The sequence below is a fragment of the Onychostoma macrolepis genome, chromosome 11, assembly GCF_012432095.1.
Source record: "Onychostoma macrolepis isolate SWU-2019 chromosome 11, ASM1243209v1, whole genome shotgun sequence".
NCBI lineage: Eukaryota > Metazoa > Chordata > Actinopteri > Cypriniformes > Cyprinidae > Onychostoma > Onychostoma macrolepis.
The window spans coordinates 28,604,111-28,624,503 of NC_081165.1; the positions used below are offsets into that span (position 1 = coordinate 28,604,111).

Genomic DNA, 20,393 nt, shown 5'->3' on the forward strand with positions numbered 1-20,393 from the left:
CATATGTGTGTGTGTGTGTGTGCTGCGCGTCTGTGTGTGCTTGAGTGTGTGTGTTTGAGTGAGTGAGTGAGTGAGTGAGTGTGTGTGTGTGTGTGTGTGTGTGTGTGTGTGTGAGAGAGCGTGTGTGTGTGTGTGAGTGAGTGTGAGAGTGTGTGTGTGTGAGAGAGCGAGTGTGTGTGTGTGTGTGTGTGACTCACGCTGTGTGTTTTAGTGTTGAGAGAGAGCAGCTCCAGTGACGGTGTGTGTTGATTCTCAGTCAGCGTCTGATTGGTCAGACGAAAGTTAGTGTCTGATACATTCTGAAGACAAACCTGGATGAACTTCCTGTTGGGATAAAACCACACAGGAAACACATCAATCCATCCGTTACTACAGTATCACTGTAAGAGTGTGAGAGGTCACGAGGGGTCAGTACCTCCGTCCTGCAGACAGCAGCGAGTGTTTGACTTTAAAGGGCACGTGGAAGGTGAGAGAGACCAGCGTGGAGTAAATGGACCAGGGACAGTCGACAGACACCTGAAACACACACACTTATATTTTTGCCTTTATTTAGACAGGATTTTTTATTATATAAATGTATTATTCTAAATATTATTATATTATATTTTTTAATTATATAGACTTTTCCATTTGATATTAAAAAAAATTCTAGAAGTGAAATCCTTAAAATTCATTTAAAATAAATCCATAAAAATGGCAAAAAATATATATCATATATTTGCCATTTTTATGGATTATTTTAAAATGAATGAAAAAAAAAAGAAAGAAAATCCCATTATGAAATAAATGCATGTTTTATTTTTGCCTGTTACAGTCTGCAGCATAAATAGAGCGCTGCAGATACAGTAAAATTCACCAATAAACTTTAGGAAAACTTTCATTACACTACTGTAAAGTGATCCTACAGTAGATGAAAAGCACTAGAAGAGAAAAGTTCAAAGACCAAACAACTGAATATACAGTAAACACACATTGGAATGTACTGTTAGTTACTGTAAATAAACAAACAAATAAATTCAGCATCCTCTGCCAAGTTGCATTACAGTACTGGTAATATCCTTATTTGTTAACCGTTTCTAAGTGTTCTGAGAGGAGACTTTCTCTGCCTCCTCTAGAGACTCATGCGAGAAGTACTTGGCTACAGATCAGTTCAGCAGTTATGAGTTTGAGGCGGTGTGCTACAGTATTTACAGTATAAAGAACAGTGAAAGCTCTCTCATCTGAAGTACTGTAATTATTATTTTAATTTTTTTAATTAACTTTTTATTTTAAATTTGACTTTACTTTTTAAATAACTTTATAATTATAAATATGAACTGTAAGTCATCAGGCGAATCAAACCTTCTGGTCGATGACGGTCATGCCGCTGTTGAAGCGCGTTCGGCTGCGGGTGCGATGACTGATCTGTCCGTTAGTGAGGCGCTCGCTCTCCATCCGCGCCGGGGATGATGGGATATGACACAGAACGTCCAGCAGGAACTCCAGCGTGTGATACGGCGGCGTCACAGGAAGAGAGATGCTCGTCACCTTCTCAGACGACTGGACGGACAGAGCGCTTTCAGCCACCAGCTCTGATCAACAACACAACACATCAATTATCTTATTAAGAGGAAAATAACACTTTCATTCATCAAAGCTGCTTTAAACTGATTAAGACTTCTAAAAGATTTCTATTTCAAATAAATTCTGTTCTTTTGAACGTTCTATTCATCTGTGAATCCTGAAAAATAAAATGACATAGAATGATTTCTGAAGATCATGTGACGCTGAAGACTGGAGTAATGATGCTGAAAATACAGCGCTGCGTCACAGAAATAAATTACAGTTTAACACATTCACTTAGAAAACAGCTGTTTTACATTACAATATTATTTCACAATTTTTACTGTATTTTTGATCAAATACAGTGAGGAAAATAAGTATTTGAACACCCTGCTATTTTGCAAGTTCTCCCACTTAGAAATCATGGAGGGTCTGAAATTGTCATCGAGGTGCATGTCCACTGTGAGAGACATAATCTAAAAAAAAATCCAGAAATCACAATGTATGATTTTTAACTATTTATTTGTATGATACAGCTGCAAATAAGTATTTGAACACCTGAGAAAATCAATGTTAATATTTGGTACAGTAGCCTTTGTTTGCAATTACAGAGGTCAAACGTGTCCTGTAGTTTTTCACCAGGTTTGCACACACTGCAGGAGGGATTTTGGCCCACCTCCACACAGATCTTCTCTAGATCAGTCAGGTTTCTGGCTTTGAGCTCCTCCAAAGATTCTCTATTGGGTTTAGGTCTGAGACTGGCTAGGCCACGCCAGAACCTTGATATGCTTCTTACAGAGCCACTCTTGGTTATCCTGGCTGTGTGCTTCGGGTCATTGTCATGTTGGAAGACCCAGCCTCGACCCATCTTCAATGCTCTAACTGAGGGAAGGAGGTTGTTCCCCAAAATCTCGCAATACATGGCCCCGGTCATCCTCTCCTTAATACAGTGCAGTCGCCTGTCCCATGTGCAGAAAAACACCCCAAAGCATGATGCTACCACCCCATGCTTCACAGTAGGGATGGTGTTCTTGGGATGGTACTCATCATTCTTCTTCCTCCAAACACGTTTAGTGGAATTATGACCAAAAGTTCTATTTTGGTCTCATCTGACCACATGACTTTCTCCCATGACTCCTCTGGATCATCCAAATGGTCATTGGCAAACTTAAGTCGGGCCTGGACATGTGCTGGTTTAAGCAGGGGAACCTTCCGTGCCATGCATGATTTCAAACCATGACGCCTTAGTGTATTACCAACAGTAACCTTGGAAACGGTGGTCCCAGCTCTTTTCAGGTCATTGACCAGCTCCTCCCGTGTAGTTCTGGGCTGATTTCTCACCTTTCTTAGGATCATTGAGACCCCACGAGGTGAGATCTTGCATGGAGCCCCAGTCCGAGGGAGATTGACAGTCATGTTTAGCTTCTTCCATTTTCTAATGATTGCTCCAACAGTGGACCTTTTTCACCAAGCTGCTTGGCAATTTCCCGTAGCCCTTTCCAGCCTTGTGGAGGTGTACAATTTTGTCTCTAGTGTCTTTGGACAGCTCTTTGGTCTTAGCCATGTTAGTAGTTGGATTCTTACTGATTGTATGGGGTGGACAGGTGTCTTTATGCAGCTAACGACCTCAAACAGGTGCATCTAATTTAGGATAATAAATGGAGTGGAGGTGGACATTTTAAAGGCAGACTAACAGGTCTTTGAGGGTCAGAATTCTAGCTGATAGACAGGTGTTCAAATACTTATTTGCAGCTGTATCATACAAATAAATAGTTAAAAATCATACATTGTGATTTCTGGATTTTTTTTTAGATTATGTCTCTCACAGTGGACATGCACCTCGATGACAATTTCAGACCCTCCATGATTTCTAAGTGGGAGAACTTGCAAAATAGCAGAGTGTTCAAATACTTATTTTCCTCACTGTAAATGCAGCCTTGATGAGCAGAAGAGACACTTTGACCTTTTGACTGGTACACTGAACAAAATGATAAACGCAACACTTTTGTTTTTGCCCCCAGTCTTCATGAGCTGAACTCAAAGATCTAAGACTTTTTCTATGTACACAAAAGGCCTATTTCTCTCAAATATTGTTCACAAATCTGTCTAAATCTGTGTTAGTGAGCCGAGATACTCCATCCACCTCACAGGTGTGGCATATCAAGATGCTGATTAGACAGCATGATTATTGCACAGGTGTGTCTTAGGCTGGCCACAATAAAAGGCCGCTCTAAAATGTGCAGTTATCTCACACAGCACAATGCCACAGATGTCGCAGGTTTTGAGGGAGCGTGCGATTGGCATGCTGACCGCAGGAATGTCCATCAGAGCTGTTGCCCGTGAATTGAATGTTCATTTCTCTACCATAAGCCGTCTCCAAAGGCGTTTCAGAGAATTTGGCAGTACATTCAACCGGCCTCACATCTTTCATCTTTCTGTCGTCGCTCGGCTCGGCTAATGTCCATCCTGAGCGCTCTCTCCTCCACATCATGAGTAGACACGCCCCTTACTGCTGATTGGCTACAAGTTTGTTTTGTTACTCGGCCCTGACTCATGTTCTAAAGCGTTTTTGATAAAATACATACCCCACCTTTAAGTATTCTGATGTGTGTATTTATAGTGTAATCTGAAGCGTCTCTCACCTGCGCAGCTGCTGAGGATGCGGGCGCTGCATGTGGACGAGTGCAGCACAGGCATGGAGTCAGTGTTACTGAGCTGAAGAGCGTCGCCCTTCTTCACCGAATAATGACCCGTCAGGATAGTGAACTTCACCTGCTGCGGCAAACCAGCCAACAGGTGCTCTGAGACAACAACACACGACAGGTGAGCCAGAGACACTGCAGACGGACGGACACACACACACACACACACACACACACACACACAGACACACAGACACACAGACACACACAGACAGACACACACAGAGACACAGACAGACACACAGACACACAGACACACACACAGACACACACACACAGACACACACACACAGACACACACACACACACACAGACACACACACACAGACACACACACACACAGACACACACACACACACACACACACACACACACACACACAGACACACACACACACAGACACACACAGACACACACACAGACACACACACACACACAGACACACACACACACACACACACAGACACACACACAGACACACACACACACACACCTACATACGGTCACACATGCTCGCGCACACACACACACCTGTGAGCGGCTGGATGCTGAGCTGAGGCTCCTGAGAGTAAACCTCATACTGAACCACAGGGTAAAGATGTGGCAGAATGAACTGCACTCGGCCCAGCGTCGCACACAGCTGCCGGAGAGTATACACACCCGGCTTCTGACTCTGACAAAACCACACATTCAGTCATTTTAAAAACATGTATGAAATCACATAAAATGTGGTGTTTATCACATTTTTACCCTGTAAGCCTGAGATTCCCAAAACAGTTTTGTCAGCTGAATCCCTTTGACCTAAAATATTTACTTAAAGTCTCCTCTGACATTTTAAGTTAATATTTCTATAATTTAACCATTCACATGTTGTTGTTTTTTTTTAATGTTGGACAGTGGTCACATGACATACAGTCATGGCCAAAAATATCGGCACCCTTGGTAAATATGATCAAAGAAGGCTGTGAAAATTAATCTGCATTGTTAATCCTTTTGATCTTTTATTAAAAAAATTATTGCCCTGATGGTGGAAATGGGAATTTTCACTGCTCTAGCTGTTTTCTTAAAGCCACTTCACTAATTTGTGAAGCTCAATTATCTTTTGCTGCACATCAGAAATATATTCTTTGGTTTTTCTCATTGTGATGATGATTAAGGGAATTTGGGCTTTGTTTTCCCTCCTATTTATATTTCTGTGAAACAGGAAGCCATGGCTGGATAATTTCATGTTCATAATCACCCTGGAGTGCTCAAAATTGTGAATATGAATGGGAATATACTTCAGAGATATTGTGTCCAACATGTATTTGAGAAAAATATTTAATTCATAATGATATTTCCCCCCCATTTTAAATTTTTATTATCCAATGAAAGGTTAGATTTTTGTGATTTTTTAAAAATAAAAGATCAAAAGGATTAACAATGCAGATTAATTTCCCCAGCCTCCTTTGATCATATTTACCAAGGGTGCCGATATTTTTGGCCATGACTGTAGGTAAACAAAAAATATATATATTTGAAAATTATTTATTTTACATTTTTATATTTTATTTTTAAGTTTTATTTAAAATTGCTAATTTTAATTTTACTTTGATTTAAATTATTTTTTTTACATTTTTAAGATATAATTAATTTTAGCAAGTGTTTGAGTGTTTTTATTTTAAATTATTTAATCTTTACATTTTTAACGATTTAATTTTTAGCAAGCATTTTATTTTAATTGTTTTTATTTTAAAGGGGTCATGACATGAGAAATCAAATTTGCCTTGATGTCTTGGCATATCTTTGTACCATTAAAACATCCTGCAAGTTTAATAGTAAATCAAAATAATAAAATAAATAAATAAATAAATAAATAATTGTAAAAAATCCATGTCATGACCCTTTAAGTTATCTGTTTTAATTTAATAGTTTTACTATTACTATTTAATCTAAAGTGTTTTACTTTAGTAAAAAAGTACATTTTTATGAAGTATTTTATTTTTATTATATTTTCTCATATTATATATATATATATATATATATATATATATATATATATATATATATATATATATATATATATATATATATATATATATATAAAGTAACATTTTATATTCATTTTATTATTAGATTTTTATGATTCTTTATGAGCGAACATATCAGTGAACTCCAGTTTGGGAATCTCTGCTATAATCTGATGAAATGAAGCTCTTCTCACAGGTGCGGTGAAGACGATGCTGTTGTTGCCAGGCAACAGCGTGACATCCCTGGCCCTCAGCATCTGCGCGCCGTCCTCCGGAGCGAGAGCGGTCAGTGCGGTGTTAGGTGTGTCCAGCGAGGCGGCGCTGTCGTTCCGGCGCAGCAGCAGGTGCATGTTCCTGCAGGCCACGCCGGCGGAGCTCAGCGCGCTCTCAGACGGACTGTGCTCCAGGATCTCGCAGAGCTCCAGCGCAGACGCAGACGCAGTCGCCGGGCTGGCCGCAGGGAAGGTCACGGTGCCGTCGGGGTTCTGAGCGGCCCGCTTCTGTGCCGTGGAGCCCGGCTGCTCCTGTGTGAAGTGTATGCTGGCGGAGATCTGCTCCAGCGTCACAGGAACGGGCATCAGACTGCAGAGACGCAGCTCCAGCTGCAGGGCGGCGCTCACGTGCACCAGCGCCGAGGACGGACGGAAACGCAGCTCCTGCAGACGAGTGAAGGAGCTCATGCTCAGAGCCACACGCGCGTCTGTCAGAGCCAGAAACACAAGATTAATGCAGTCAGTCTGATACGATAAATCTTTACTACTAGTTTTAACACGAAATAAACATGAATGAACATCTCACCCCTAACCGCAATCACTCCGTGTTTCAACCGTGGAAAGACGTCATTAAAATTAGCTTGCAAACAAAACGTCACGTAGCATTTCATTAACCTCAGGCAAGTCATCAGCGTCTACAGCTCGTTATTTGCTATAGAAATTAAGTCTAGACAAGAGCATTTCGCAAAATATTAGACTATACTTCATTATATTTATTTTACCTGTTAGTGAAGTCTTAATTATTTAATGTATATGTTTAAATCTTATGACTCTGTAAATTATTATATTTCAACAACAAATTGAAATTGCATAATTTAAATACAAGTTAATTTAAAAACAATTTACATGTTTGCATAATTATTTTTTTAAATCTGAGTGTTGATTATTATAGTTAAAAATAAACAGTAGCCTAATTGAATTTAAGTTTGGGTTCTGTTGTTAATTGTAATCTTATTGTAATGTAAAAGGGCTCCCTGTAGTTTAGAGCAGAAGCTGAGGTAGATTTTTATCCCTAAGAAAATTTTAATTACAATTTAATTTATTTTAAGAAAGAGCAATTTGTTCAGTAAACCATTGTTCAATAAAAATAAAAATAAAAACAGTTTTGTAGCCTAGCAGCTGTAGTTAACTCACAACAAAGTTGACCTTTCCGGGAGAAAATAAAATAAATACGTAAATAAATTTATAATTGTATTTATTTAAAAATTTTTATATTTCTTTTTTTGTTGTCGTTTTATTTTATAATTTTCTTTCTTTTGTCCGTGAGTAAAGAGAAACATAAGAACAGACGGTTCAGATGGCATCTGTGGTTAATACAGAGTTAACCTTTCAAATGAATTAAAAAAAAAAAAAATATATATATATATATATATATATAAAATATTTTTAATTTTTAATTTATTTATTTTTTTATATAATTTTACTTTATAAAATATTTTAGTTGTTAATTTTTTTATATTTAAATATATTTTTATTACCGCATTGACCCGAATATAAGACGATGTTTTTTTCTTGGAAATACATCTGAAAAAATGCTGTCCTCTTATATTCAGGGTCTAGACTTTGACATGTCAATAATACACCCACAATAGGTGGCGCCAAAAACACATAAAACGAGTGTGCCATGAAATATGTAATGTAATGTGTGTTTTAAAGATCTTGAGTGAAAACAAAAGAAAAAGAAAAGCTTACAGCGGCAGAGTCATGACTGTCATGTTAGTCTGATGGGAACAAACTTCCTCTGTAAGTGATTTTCAACCATAAGACATTACCCAGATTTGAAGACTACAATAAGATTTCACTTCTATTCTTAATAAGATTTTGGTAGGCTACTATGAGATGGATAGCCTAATTGTTATATAATTCAGATGGGCTACCTGTTATTTTTATTGTATATCAAAAAGTGTATATTTTTCAATGTCATTGTTGGTACATTTTACCAGTATTTACCATACTTTCAAAAAAAAAAAAAAAAAAAAAAAAATTAAAATAGGAAAAATATGCAATATGAAAATAATTTAAGAAAAAAATGTGTTTTACAGAGAGAGAGAAAAAACAAGATTTGGTTTTCAAAAAGCCATTTTCCAAAAGGTACATCTGCAAAAAAAGGGGGGGGGGGGGGTCGTCTTATATTCGGGTCAATACGGTATTATTTAATCTATACTTTTATTATATATATATTTTATTTTTTGTATATTTATAATTATTACTTTTATTTTATTTTCATCATTATTTAAATGAACAATGTGAGAACAGACATGAGACCTGGAATAAAGTGTACGGTTCTGAGACTTTTATAGTGTTTTTGTCAGGATTAGCTGTAGTAAACACACTCAGAACTCAAAGCTGACCTTTCTGTTGACCTTTGCCCTCTGCGGTCTGGCTGGCAAAGGTCAGGATCTCCTGGCAGAAGTGTCTCCTCTCTTCATCGCTCAGGTTGGTGTCGCTGGCCAGCAGAGCGCTCGTCTGCAGGTATCTACAGACACGGTCAAAGAAACCACACACCCACGTGCGACAGCTAATGACGAACATTTATCCCCCAAAAAAATAAATAAATAAACAATAAAAAAATAAATATATATATTTATTAATTTTTTTTTAATTCAGCAAATATAAATAAATGATCAAAATATAATAAAGTATTAAAAAATATAAAACTACAGTAAAATAAACAGAAATATTTCAGTTTCATAATCTCAGGTCTTTTTCTTTTCCTCTCATGCACTGGAGGTTGTGTGTGAGGCGTGTCGTGAAGCGCAGTGATGAGTGAAGGATACTCTTCCATCTTCTGCAGCTGTTTCTGACACTCAGCGATCTGTTTGCGTGTGTGTGTGAGCGGCAAACTCCAGCTCTCCGACACGTACGACTTCAGAGAATCCAGCAGGAAGTTCTCAGCGCTCAGAGGGTCACCCTTCCTCCTGCACACACACACACACACACACACACACACACAGGTATATTTGTAGCAATAGCCAACAATACATTGTATGGGTCAAAATGATCTATTTTTCTTTTATGCCAAAAATCATTTGAACAACTTTAAAGGTGATTTTCTCAATATTTAGATTTTTTTGCACCCTCAGATTCCAGATTTTCAAATAGTTGTATCTCAGACAAATATTGTCCAACAAACCATACATCAATGGAAAGATGACATATGACTGGTTTTGTGCTCCAGGGTCACAATTAATAACACAAACACACTCCCTCTGCGTCACACGTGTTTCTGATGTTAAATCGTGCTCACATGTAGTACTCGGCCAGACTCTTCCCCACCAGCCGAGCCGAACGCAGCCGCCCGATCGCCCTGTACATCTCCATAGCGGCGTGAGACAGCTCCTGATCAGACACACAAACCATGAGCAAAAATAAACCCAGTAATCACAGCGCTAAAATAAACACTCGCAGACTAGAGACCGAACACTCACCAGATAGTGTTTCTCAAAGGCCTCCACAGACGATAACGCCTCCTTCAGCTTCTTATACGGACTCTGAGGACTGTTCGCTGAGACACGGAGATTACAAACACACTTTAACCACTGAAACACAATCTGCACACATCTGTGAGCTGCTCATGAATCTCCTCATTAGTGATGAGCTTTATTTATATATATATATATACACCACCAGTCAAATGTTTGGAATAGTTATGATTTTTAATGTTCTTGAAAGAAGTCTTTTCTACTCATCGAGGCTGCATTTATTTGATCAAAAACACAGTAAAAATAGTGAAATATTATTGCAATGTAAAATAGCTGTTTTCTATGTGAATATGTGTTAAACTGTAATTTCTGAAGATCATGTGACTCTGAAGACTGCAGTAATGATGCTGAAAATTCAGCTGCGCATCACAGAAATAAATTACAGTTTAACAGTTAAACACAGATTTTTTACATTGCAATATTATTTCACAATTTTTACTGTATATTTGATCATATAAATGCAGCCTCGATGAGCAGAGACTTCTTGTATGTGTTTATATGATGCGTTATTTCATCATATTTACCTGTTTCTGGTCTCTCTGCTCCCAGACCAGCCAGCAGGTCTACGGTTTTGTTCAGGTCCTCAGAGTTTGGGCCGTTCTCGGACACCAGACCGCACAGATCGCCCAGAGACCTCAGCTGCACACAATATCACACATGAATGAAGATATAAGCCCAAACGGGCCACTGTCACGTGCCTTCGAGTGCGTTTGCCATGTCTGATCCGTACCTTCTCAGTGGCATAGGTCCACAGGCCCACGGTGTGGGAGGAGTTGGCCTCCAGTTGGCTGCGGTCGCAGCAGCCCTCGATCCGGTGCAGGACCTCCAGACAGCTGAGAAACACCCAGCAGTCCAGAGCGCCGCTCACCACAGACACCTGCAGCATGCACACACACACACACATCAGAGCCGCCTTAAACACGCCCCAAACACATCTCAAACACGCCCCAAACATGTCTGAAACACACCCCAAACACGGCTGAAACATAGCCCAAGCATGGCTGAAACACGCCCCAAACACGTCTGAAACACGCCCCAAACACACCTTAAACACGCCCCAAACACGGCTCAAACACACCCCAAACACGGCTGAAACATGCCCCAAACACACCTTAAACACGCCCCAAACACGGCTCAAACACACCCCAAACACGGCTGAAATACACCCAAACTTGTCTGAAACACGCCTGAAACACACCCCAAAACACCTGAAATATGCCCCAAACACACCTGAAACACATCTGAAACATGCCTGAAACAAAGCCCAAAAACGCCCCAAACATGTCTTGAACACGCCCAAAAAATGGCTGAAATATGCCCCAAACATGTCTGAAACACATCTGAAACACGCCTGAAACACACCCCAAAACACCTGAAATATGCCCCAAACACACCTGAAACACATCTGAAACATGCCTGAAACAAAGCCCAAAAACGCCCCAAACATGTCTTAAACACGCCCAAAAAAATGGTTGAAATATGCCCCAAACATGTCTGAAACACACCTGAGAAATGCCTGAAACATGCCCCAAAAATGTCTGAAACACACCAGAAACTCGCCTGAAACTCACTTAAACGCCCACAAAACAGCTGAAATACGCCCCAAAAGATGTCTGAAACATGCCCCAAACCACTTGAAACACGCCCCAAAAACGGCTGAAACACGCCACAAAAATGGCTGAAATACGCCACAAACATGTTTGAAACATGCCCCAAAATGCCTGAAACATACCCCAAACCACTTGAAACACGCCCCACAAACAACTAAAACATGCCACCAAAACACCTGAGAAACGCCCCCAAAACGCCTGAAACACGCCCCAAAAACAGCTGAAATATGCCCCAAAATGACTGAAACACACACGCCCCAAAAATGGCTGAAATACGCCCAAAACATGTCTGAAACACGCCTGAAACGCCCCAAAAACAGCTGAAATACGCCCAAAACGCCTGAAACACCCCAAAAACATCTGAAACGCCCCACAGCTAGCACCGTGTAAACGGCGGTAAAACACACACCTCCAGCAGCCGCAGCTCCTGCACGCAGTTGTGTAGCAGCTCGAGGGCGCGGGCGGTCACCTCCCAGGGTCTCTGCAGGAAGATGAGCAGCGTACACTGGCGGGAGAACAGGTAGCTGCGCAGGTCCAGCAGGCTGGCCTCTCCTTTCTGGATCAGATCACGCTTCTCCATGTCGATGGGCCGCCGCAGCAGCAGCCCGTTCCAGCTCCGCACCGGCTGACAGAACGAGCCCAGCCAGTTAGCGCCGTCTGAACACCAGGAAACACACACGACGAGTCAAACCTGCTCAGATACATCATCCGAAGAAATCACCTCCATTTACTTCCTGCATTTCTCTACTGTGAGCATTTCATGGGTGCACCTTATTCCAATAATTTCCTATTAAAAAGCAAAACATTATTATATTTATAATATTTTTATCATTTTAGATATATTTTAAATAATGCATTGAACTATATTTTAATCATATTTATTCTTTAAAAAGTATTTTTATTTTTAATAGTTTATTATATGAATATAATTTTCCATAAATTAAAAATATATATATAATTTAATAAATATAAATATTGAATAAAATATAAGAAATTAAACAAAACATAAAAATATATTGTTCACTTTATTTTAATAACCTTTCTGTACTAACCAATATCATGGCTTAACATAATCCAATTAAATCGTGATGGACAATATTTATAAAATCCAAAAGTCCTTTAAACATATTTTGATAAATTCTGATAAAAAACATTTGTAACAATATATATTTTTTAATTATTTAATTTTTATAATTTAAATAAAATTATATTTGTATAATTATACTGACATTTAATTTTTAAAGATATTTTATAAAATATAATAAATTATAAACATTTATTAATCATATTTATTTATTTTACTAATCTTTCTGCCAATGTAATCGAGGCTGTGTGGGCAGTGGAAAAATACTACTGAGCAACAATATCACATCTTAACATAATCCAATTAACGGTTGGATGACGGTTTACCTCCAGCGCCGAAGTTGAGCACATACTGCGTGAAAAGAGCGTCGAGTTCATCATACTGGACCAGAGCGTCTTCAAACTGCTGCAGCATCTCGAACACAAACGCCAGCTCCTCCTGATCAACACACAGATTCACAGATCACACATCACCCTGCAGCACAAGCAGTCGTAAGCAGCACAGCAATAGCCAACAATACATTGCATGGGTCACAATTCTGATTTTCAAATAGTTGCATCTCAGACAAATATTGTCCGATCCTAACAAACCATACATCAATGGAAAGATTATTTATTCAGCTTTCAGATGAATCTCAGTTTAAAACATTGACTGGTTTTGTGGTCCAGGGTCACAATGATATCCGAGCGTGTGATTGGCGGCTCTCACCTGCACCATGAAGTAGTCGCAGAAGCTCCAGCCGGGCTCGGTGCGTTTCTCTCGCAGCGTCCTCATCTCGTCCTCGAAGCGGCCCAGATTCTTGGTGAAGGACATGAGCAGCAGCGTGCGCAGCTTAGTGAGGAACGAGCTCCAGGACTCCTGCGAGCGAGACGACTCCTTCAGCGGGTCGGACAGAGCCACGCACCTGCACACACACAGCAAACGCTTGCTTACAGTCAGCACACCGCAAAACATTTCTCCTTTTCTAGTATAAATATCTACAAATTCTTGAATCAGGATGTATTTACTTAAAGTAAAATTACTTAAGATATTTTGTCTTGTTTTCTGAAAATATTTATTTATTTCATATTTATTTAAAAACGTATTTGCTTTATTATCTTTTACATTTATAATTTCAATAATTTCCTTTAAAAAATACAAATATTAAAATATAATAAAGTATAAAAAAATAAAAATAAATAAGAATTATATTTATTTCATTTAAGTAATCTTTCATGAAACTCTCCCAGCCTGTTTATAATAACGACCAATAATATAGCTTAACATTTCACAATCCAAATAAATATTCATCATCTCACTCAATGTGATTTTTTAAAACTTTATTTTCTAGATTTTAGTTATATTTCTTAAAAATATTAAATTATAATGTTTTAATATATACATTTTTATAATCGTACTTAAAAATGTGTTATTACACAATGTTTTTATATTTTTACATTTGTTATTTAGATTTATTTTTAAAACAAATGTTATAAAAATTCAATAAACTATTAAAAATCAAACACATACATTTCTAAAAATTACATTTAGACTGTGTGGGCAAATGTGTTATTTTGCACCCTCAGATTCCAGATTTTCAAATAGTTGTATCTCAGACAAATATTGTCCAACAAACCATACATCAATGGAAAGATTATTTATTCAGCTTTCAGATGATGTATAAATCTCAATTTCAAAAAAATTGACCGGTTTTGTGCTCCAGGGTCACATTTTATTTTTTATAATTGTATAAAAGTATAAAAAACTTAAAATGAATGTAAAGCATTATACTTATGACTTTTGAATACTGACAGCATGAAATTACCCAGAACACCCCAGCAGCAGTGAGCTCAGTTGATCAGGCTCAGTTATGGATAATCTCAAAACACTGATAACCACTGATTAATTGTTGATTATGTGCCGCAGAAGTTAAACCCTCAGCTGTGCCTGACCGCTGCATGTGTGTTCATCAGACGCTGAGTGTGTAAAGTAATCATCAGCAGTAAATGCAGACAGCTGCTGCGTCGGATAGCAGAGCATGCTGGGATCAGGAGCTATTTCAGACGCTCACCTGTCGCTCTGCTTGTTGCAGAAGTCGTTGCGGATCTTGTCCACGATGGAGGTGCGCGGCAGGATGTTGGTCTTGTTCTTCTTCTTGTTGTCGCTCTCCACGACCACGATGAGCCAATCCACCGAGCCGTGCAGACGCAGAGCCGCCTGCCAGCGCTGCATGTCCTCCTTCACAGACGCCTTGTACGCCTCCGTGTCCTGACACACACACACACACACACACACACACACAATTAGTTGTTTGAGCAAACAAGCTCAGACATTTGTACACAAAAATAGATTAAAACATTTGGATATTACCAACATTTATCCACTGAAATATTATTCTTTAAACTCTATTTTTGTAAAATAGGTAGTTATAAATAATTAATGTCAACATAATTATTTAATCATTATAAAACAGTTATTTAGAAACATATATCCTAAAGCGACTTCTAAAACACAGTTAGCGTCAAGATGTTCTTAAGATTTGTTATATTTATATAGATTTTTTTTTAATTAAATTATATATTTTTGAAAAAGTATTTGTTGTATTAGTTTTTTTTATACTTTTCAAGATTTTATACTTTTATTTATACTTACTTTTTATTTATAAATGTAATAAAGTGTAAAATTTTTTATAAAATATATATATATATTTTTTTTTATTTAAAAACACAGCGATGTCAAGGACATAAAACATTAGTATGCGTGTTGAATAATAGAGATATGTGAGCCCATGTTTATTTGTGTAGCGCATTTCTCACATGCCAGCAGTTTCAGTTTCACTTTAAATACATTATTTTTGGCTTGGCATTTATGATAAATGTTGCTTATAATAAATTACACTATTATTATTTATGTTTGTTTCACACTTTTTGCAATTTGTACTCTATTTTTCATTGCTGTCCCGTTCTGAATACATTAAATGTTAAGGATTTGTTGTAGATTGAGAGGAATTAAACACATTTACAGAGCTTTATAATGTTTGTAACCCTTTCATTTATCGGCATTTAAATTATTTCTGAATTTTAATAATAAAATGCGTCTTATACACCAATGCAATTTTTTTAATTGTCAAATATTGCAATTCTGCCCCGGTGAGACTGAAAAATGTTACTTATGCACTACTCAGATGATGCTCTTAATTAACAGGAAAAAACCCCTTTTGAATGATGGACTCTTCTTGCTTCTTTTAACACACAGCAGAAGGAATGAGACTATCAGACTTATGCTGATGGCAAAATAACCTGCTAAAACTCGCACACTCGACGGCAGAGCACACAGCAAGTCGTTCGGGACACAGCTATGATGTCTAATGCGAGACTCACGCAGCAGTCGGTCCAGTAGATGTGCAGGAAGGGGAACGTCAGCAGCGCTTTATTGCCCTCTTTAGGAAGCAGCTCCTCCTTAAACTGGACAAAATTAGCTTCCAGATAGATCATCTTCGGTGCTCGTCCGTAAGACCTGAGACGAGAAACATCTGATTAATGACACGAGATGAAGATCAATCCATCCCTGCTGGACCTTCATTTCCTTTAACCCTTTCCTAAAGACCTTCTTCTGCTCTGACCTCTTTGAGCGTCTGTATGAAAGCAGCTCTTATCAAACATACAAACACTTAGGAAACGCTGAGCTGGACAAACTCTTCCAGATCTGGCCCTTTCTAAACAGAAAGAGCTTTTTAATGACTGGATTTCCCAAGATCATGTGACAGAGAGCGCTTCCTTATTCAGGGTTTCTGCAGGATTTTTAAGCTCAAATTTAAGACCTTTTTTAAAGACCTGCACAAATAAAATGAATACCATCTGAGCAGGGTAGGGCAATGTCTATAGTAACACATTAAACTGTAAAATGACTGTAAAAAGCATGATTTACAGTTCAGATACAAGTTTTCACAAAAACAAAAAGTTTTATAAAATGATACACTTCACATTTCAGCCATTTTTAAGAAAACGGATGAGTCAAAAGTATTAATTATTATATTAATTTAAACAATTATCAATAAAGTATTATATACAGTAAATTAAATAACAGGTTATGATGATGAATTATCTTCTTATCGATCCACTAGTTCACATTTATAGCTCTGCGTGGTTGCATGGGTGGATTTTCGCATTGGTCTGAACAAAAACAGCAGAAGGGCTTATTGGAAATGCAGATTCATTCTCTGCCAGCAGGTGGCGCTTTCAGAACGGCAGAAATATAACCGTTTCTCTGGTAATGGCTGTGCAGAAAGCAGACGACTTTGAAACGGCATGTTTATTGAATGAAATCATAGTCTTCTGAAGTTTAATCGTCACATATCGTAATTGTAGTCTTTCCGTACCCAAATTTAAGACCTCTTGAGATCATAATTAAGACTTTCTTGTACAATCTATTATCTGAAAGCATCTTATAGATCTTACTGTGAATGATTCATTTGTGCATTAGCTTCATTTTTTTATGTTTTGAGCTCGTAATGTTTAATCAGAATTTAGTGCTTTTAAACTCCGCCCCTCAAGCTCACACAGAGCCACGCCCACATCTCAACATCCAATCAACAACTGATTCACAGAACCAAGTCCAAGTCAGTAATTCAAGCTGCGCTTTAAGCTTTTATTTTGAAGGAAACTCCAGCTTCAGTGAAAACAGGCAGAAAAACATGTCTCGCTACAAATCTAGTGAAACGCTGTAATCATCTGCCGCTGAAATAAAGCAGAACTGGTGACGCGCGCTAAACTCACAGAACGTGTAATAAAGGAGTCGACTGCATTCATTCAGTGTGAACGGAGCCGTTCTGAGACGCGGAAAACACAGGATCACCAGCTGATCGTCTGAACCAAGCAGCTTCGCTTTAAAACAGACTTGATGAAGAATATTGTGCTTTCGCTTTGAGTTCCTTTCACAGATACTGCGCCAAAGCATCATGACCCAAAACACAACTTTACACACCTTTCATGTTAGAATAAGACGTTTAAATATATTATATTTTTAAATATATAAATATACACTTATTTAATATTTAAATAACCACTTAATATCGAGACAGTTTTGCTATCGCGATCTCACGACACTGATAATATCATTACATCCCTAGACTCTAGTGTATAATAAGAGCTCTCACCTCCTCCACTCCATGGGCTCTCTGGGCAGCTGCTGGGTCAGTGATCCGTACAGAGCTGTGAACAGGTTCTGATCGCCCGCACCTGCGCAACACACACACACACACACACACGTTACCTTTTCTTTAACGGAGTGTCGATCAACCCGAGTATGAACCTGCCTTTTGCCAAACTTTTGTTCTCCCTTTTCAAATTTCATATCGCATCAGAAAGGCATTTATTTTCAATAAAAATGAAGGAAATAATCAAAAAGTTGAAAATAAAGTATCAGGTAGGTGTAGGGAGGGCTTTATTGACCCAATAAGGTGGCATCCATTTAATTGCCTAATTTGAATTAAAACTATAATTTACACTCAATACGTTATTATTGCGTACTGTTTTATTATGTGCTACAATACTGAGGAGCAGATAATTGCCACTATTTGCAATAAGTAGCATAAATAGCAGAAAATCTTGCTATTTTAACACAGTGTAAATAGCTGCTGCCTTTCTTTAATGTCATGGTGAAACCACAAGCACACACATATACTGTATATATATATATATATAGTGCGCAATTCACACAATTCACACACACACAGCAGCTCACACTCTCTCTCACACACACACACACACACAGCAGCTCACACTCTCACACACACACACACACACACACACACAGCAGCTCACACCGACACTGATGAGACTCACTGATATTCACGATGGAAACAGTTTCTAAAACAGCTGTAGCATGACACTAATGTAGACGCTAGCGCTTTGACACACACACCACCAGTCAAAACCTTCTGAACAGTGAGATTTTTAATGTTTTTAAAGAAGTCTCTTCTGCTCAACAAACCTGCATTTATTTGATCCAAAACACAGCAAAAGCAGTAATATTGTGAAATATTTTTACTATTTAAAATAATTGTTTTCTATGTGAATGTGTTAAACTGTAATTTATTTCTGTGATGCGCAGCTGTATTTTCAGCATCATTACTGCAGTCTTCAGCGTCACATGATCTTCAGAAATTATATTATTATTATTATTATTATGTTAAAAACAGCGGAGTAGCATTTCTTCATGTTTCTTTGATGAATAGAAAGTTCAGAAGAACAGCATTTATCTGAAATAGAGATCTTTCATAACATTAAACGTCTTTCATCAATTTAAAGCATCCTTGCTAAATAAAAGTATTAATTTCTATAATTTATTTCCCCCAAAAAACGTATGCTGACTCCCAGCTTTTGAATGGTATCATGTATAATATTACAAAAGCATTTTACTTCAGATAAACGCTAATCTTTGGATCTTTTTATTCATCAAAGAATCCTGAATAAAAATGTACTCGACTGTTTTAAATATTGATAATAATAATAATAAATGTTTCTTGAGCAGTATATCAGAATGATTTCTGAAGATCATGTGACGCTGAAGACTGCAGTAATGATGCTGAAAATACAGCTGCGCATCACAGAAATAAATTACAGTTTAACACATATTCACATAGAAAACAGCTGTTTTAAATAGTAAAAATATTACTGCTTTTGCTGTACTTCGGATCAAATAAATGCAGGTTTGCTGAGCAGAAGAGACTTCTTTAAAAACATTAAAAATCTCACTGTTCAGAAGGTTTTGACTGGTTGTGTAACTTGATAGTAAATACTGATGTAGCTGATATTTACATTAAGATACTTGCTCTTATGAGTTTGGGTTGAAGAACTATCCAATGAAACACCAACAGACTGCAGTTCAGTGACTGTATTTGAAGCATAAACTGATGGATGATTACTGTATTCATATCTCTCAGCTTTGACATGATTCACCGAGGCACATCTAACAGTATGTGGTAAACAAAAAACCCACAAGAATACCACAATGCGTTTTGTTAGTGTAAGTGTTGTGACCCATGAATCTGCATGACTTTGAATCCCCTGATATTTCATTAATTATCGCGTGACTTATTCAAACCGATTCATGGATAAGAACCGATTCAACGAACGACTCGTTCAGGATTTAACTCTACACGAGCAACATCGAGCTAACAGCAAACCAGCGAAGTACAGACTCACAATCGTTGTGAAATTCTCTGATATGTCATGATTTCTATGATGATATGAGGAATATCTCGCATTATGAATCAGATGTGAAGCATCGCTGCTGCTGCAGTCATGAAGACAGAATGAATCAGTGATCGATCAGAACAAACACAGACGAGTCTGAGAGTGTGTGTGAATATACGAGCGAGCAGCATTACTGTCAGAACACACACACACACACACACACACACACACACACACACACACACACACACACACACACACACACACACACACACATCTGTATGTCTGTCTGTCTGTCACTCACAGGTCACTATAGGTTTGTTCTCCATCGTGTAGATGATGGGCTTCTCCTCATGGGGCTCCATGGGTTCCGTTCATCAGCTTCAGTCCACCATCAACAGAGTAATCGATCACAATCACCGCTGCTAATGTATCGATGAGGCCCCTTCACTCTCCATTTCCTATCTGCTGACACGGAGTGACGACTTCCGCCCGCGTCACTGCCACACCGGATGTA

General features: G+C 38.1%; 1 protein-coding gene across 1 annotated transcript in view; it reads right to left on the reverse strand.

The window, feature by feature from the left end:
• Positions 1-20,393, reverse strand: part of trappc10 (trafficking protein particle complex subunit 10) — a 25,320-nt gene extending 4,927 nt beyond the window's left edge. Inside the window, exons 1-19 of the mRNA XM_058791173.1 lie at positions 20,181-20,393; positions 17,836-17,917; positions 16,061-16,196; positions 14,752-14,948; positions 13,410-13,605; positions 13,028-13,139; positions 12,027-12,274; positions 10,738-10,884; positions 10,532-10,646; positions 9,954-10,030; positions 9,773-9,864; positions 9,303-9,443; positions 8,877-9,001; positions 6,448-6,953; positions 4,776-4,917; positions 4,185-4,343; positions 1,342-1,571; positions 416-516; positions 198-324 (exon numbers count right to left, since the gene is read on the reverse strand). Coding sequence (XP_058647156.1) covers positions 198-324; positions 416-516; positions 1,342-1,571; positions 4,185-4,343; positions 4,776-4,917; positions 6,448-6,953; positions 8,877-9,001; positions 9,303-9,443; positions 9,773-9,864; positions 9,954-10,030; positions 10,532-10,646; positions 10,738-10,884; positions 12,027-12,274; positions 13,028-13,139; positions 13,410-13,605; positions 14,752-14,948; positions 16,061-16,196; positions 17,836-17,917; positions 20,181-20,241 — 2,994 coding nt within the window. The 5' untranslated portion in view covers positions 20,242-20,393. The remainder of the gene's footprint in view (positions 1-197; positions 325-415; positions 517-1,341; positions 1,572-4,184; positions 4,344-4,775; positions 4,918-6,447; positions 6,954-8,876; positions 9,002-9,302; positions 9,444-9,772; positions 9,865-9,953; positions 10,031-10,531; positions 10,647-10,737; positions 10,885-12,026; positions 12,275-13,027; positions 13,140-13,409; positions 13,606-14,751; positions 14,949-16,060; positions 16,197-17,835; positions 17,918-20,180) is intronic.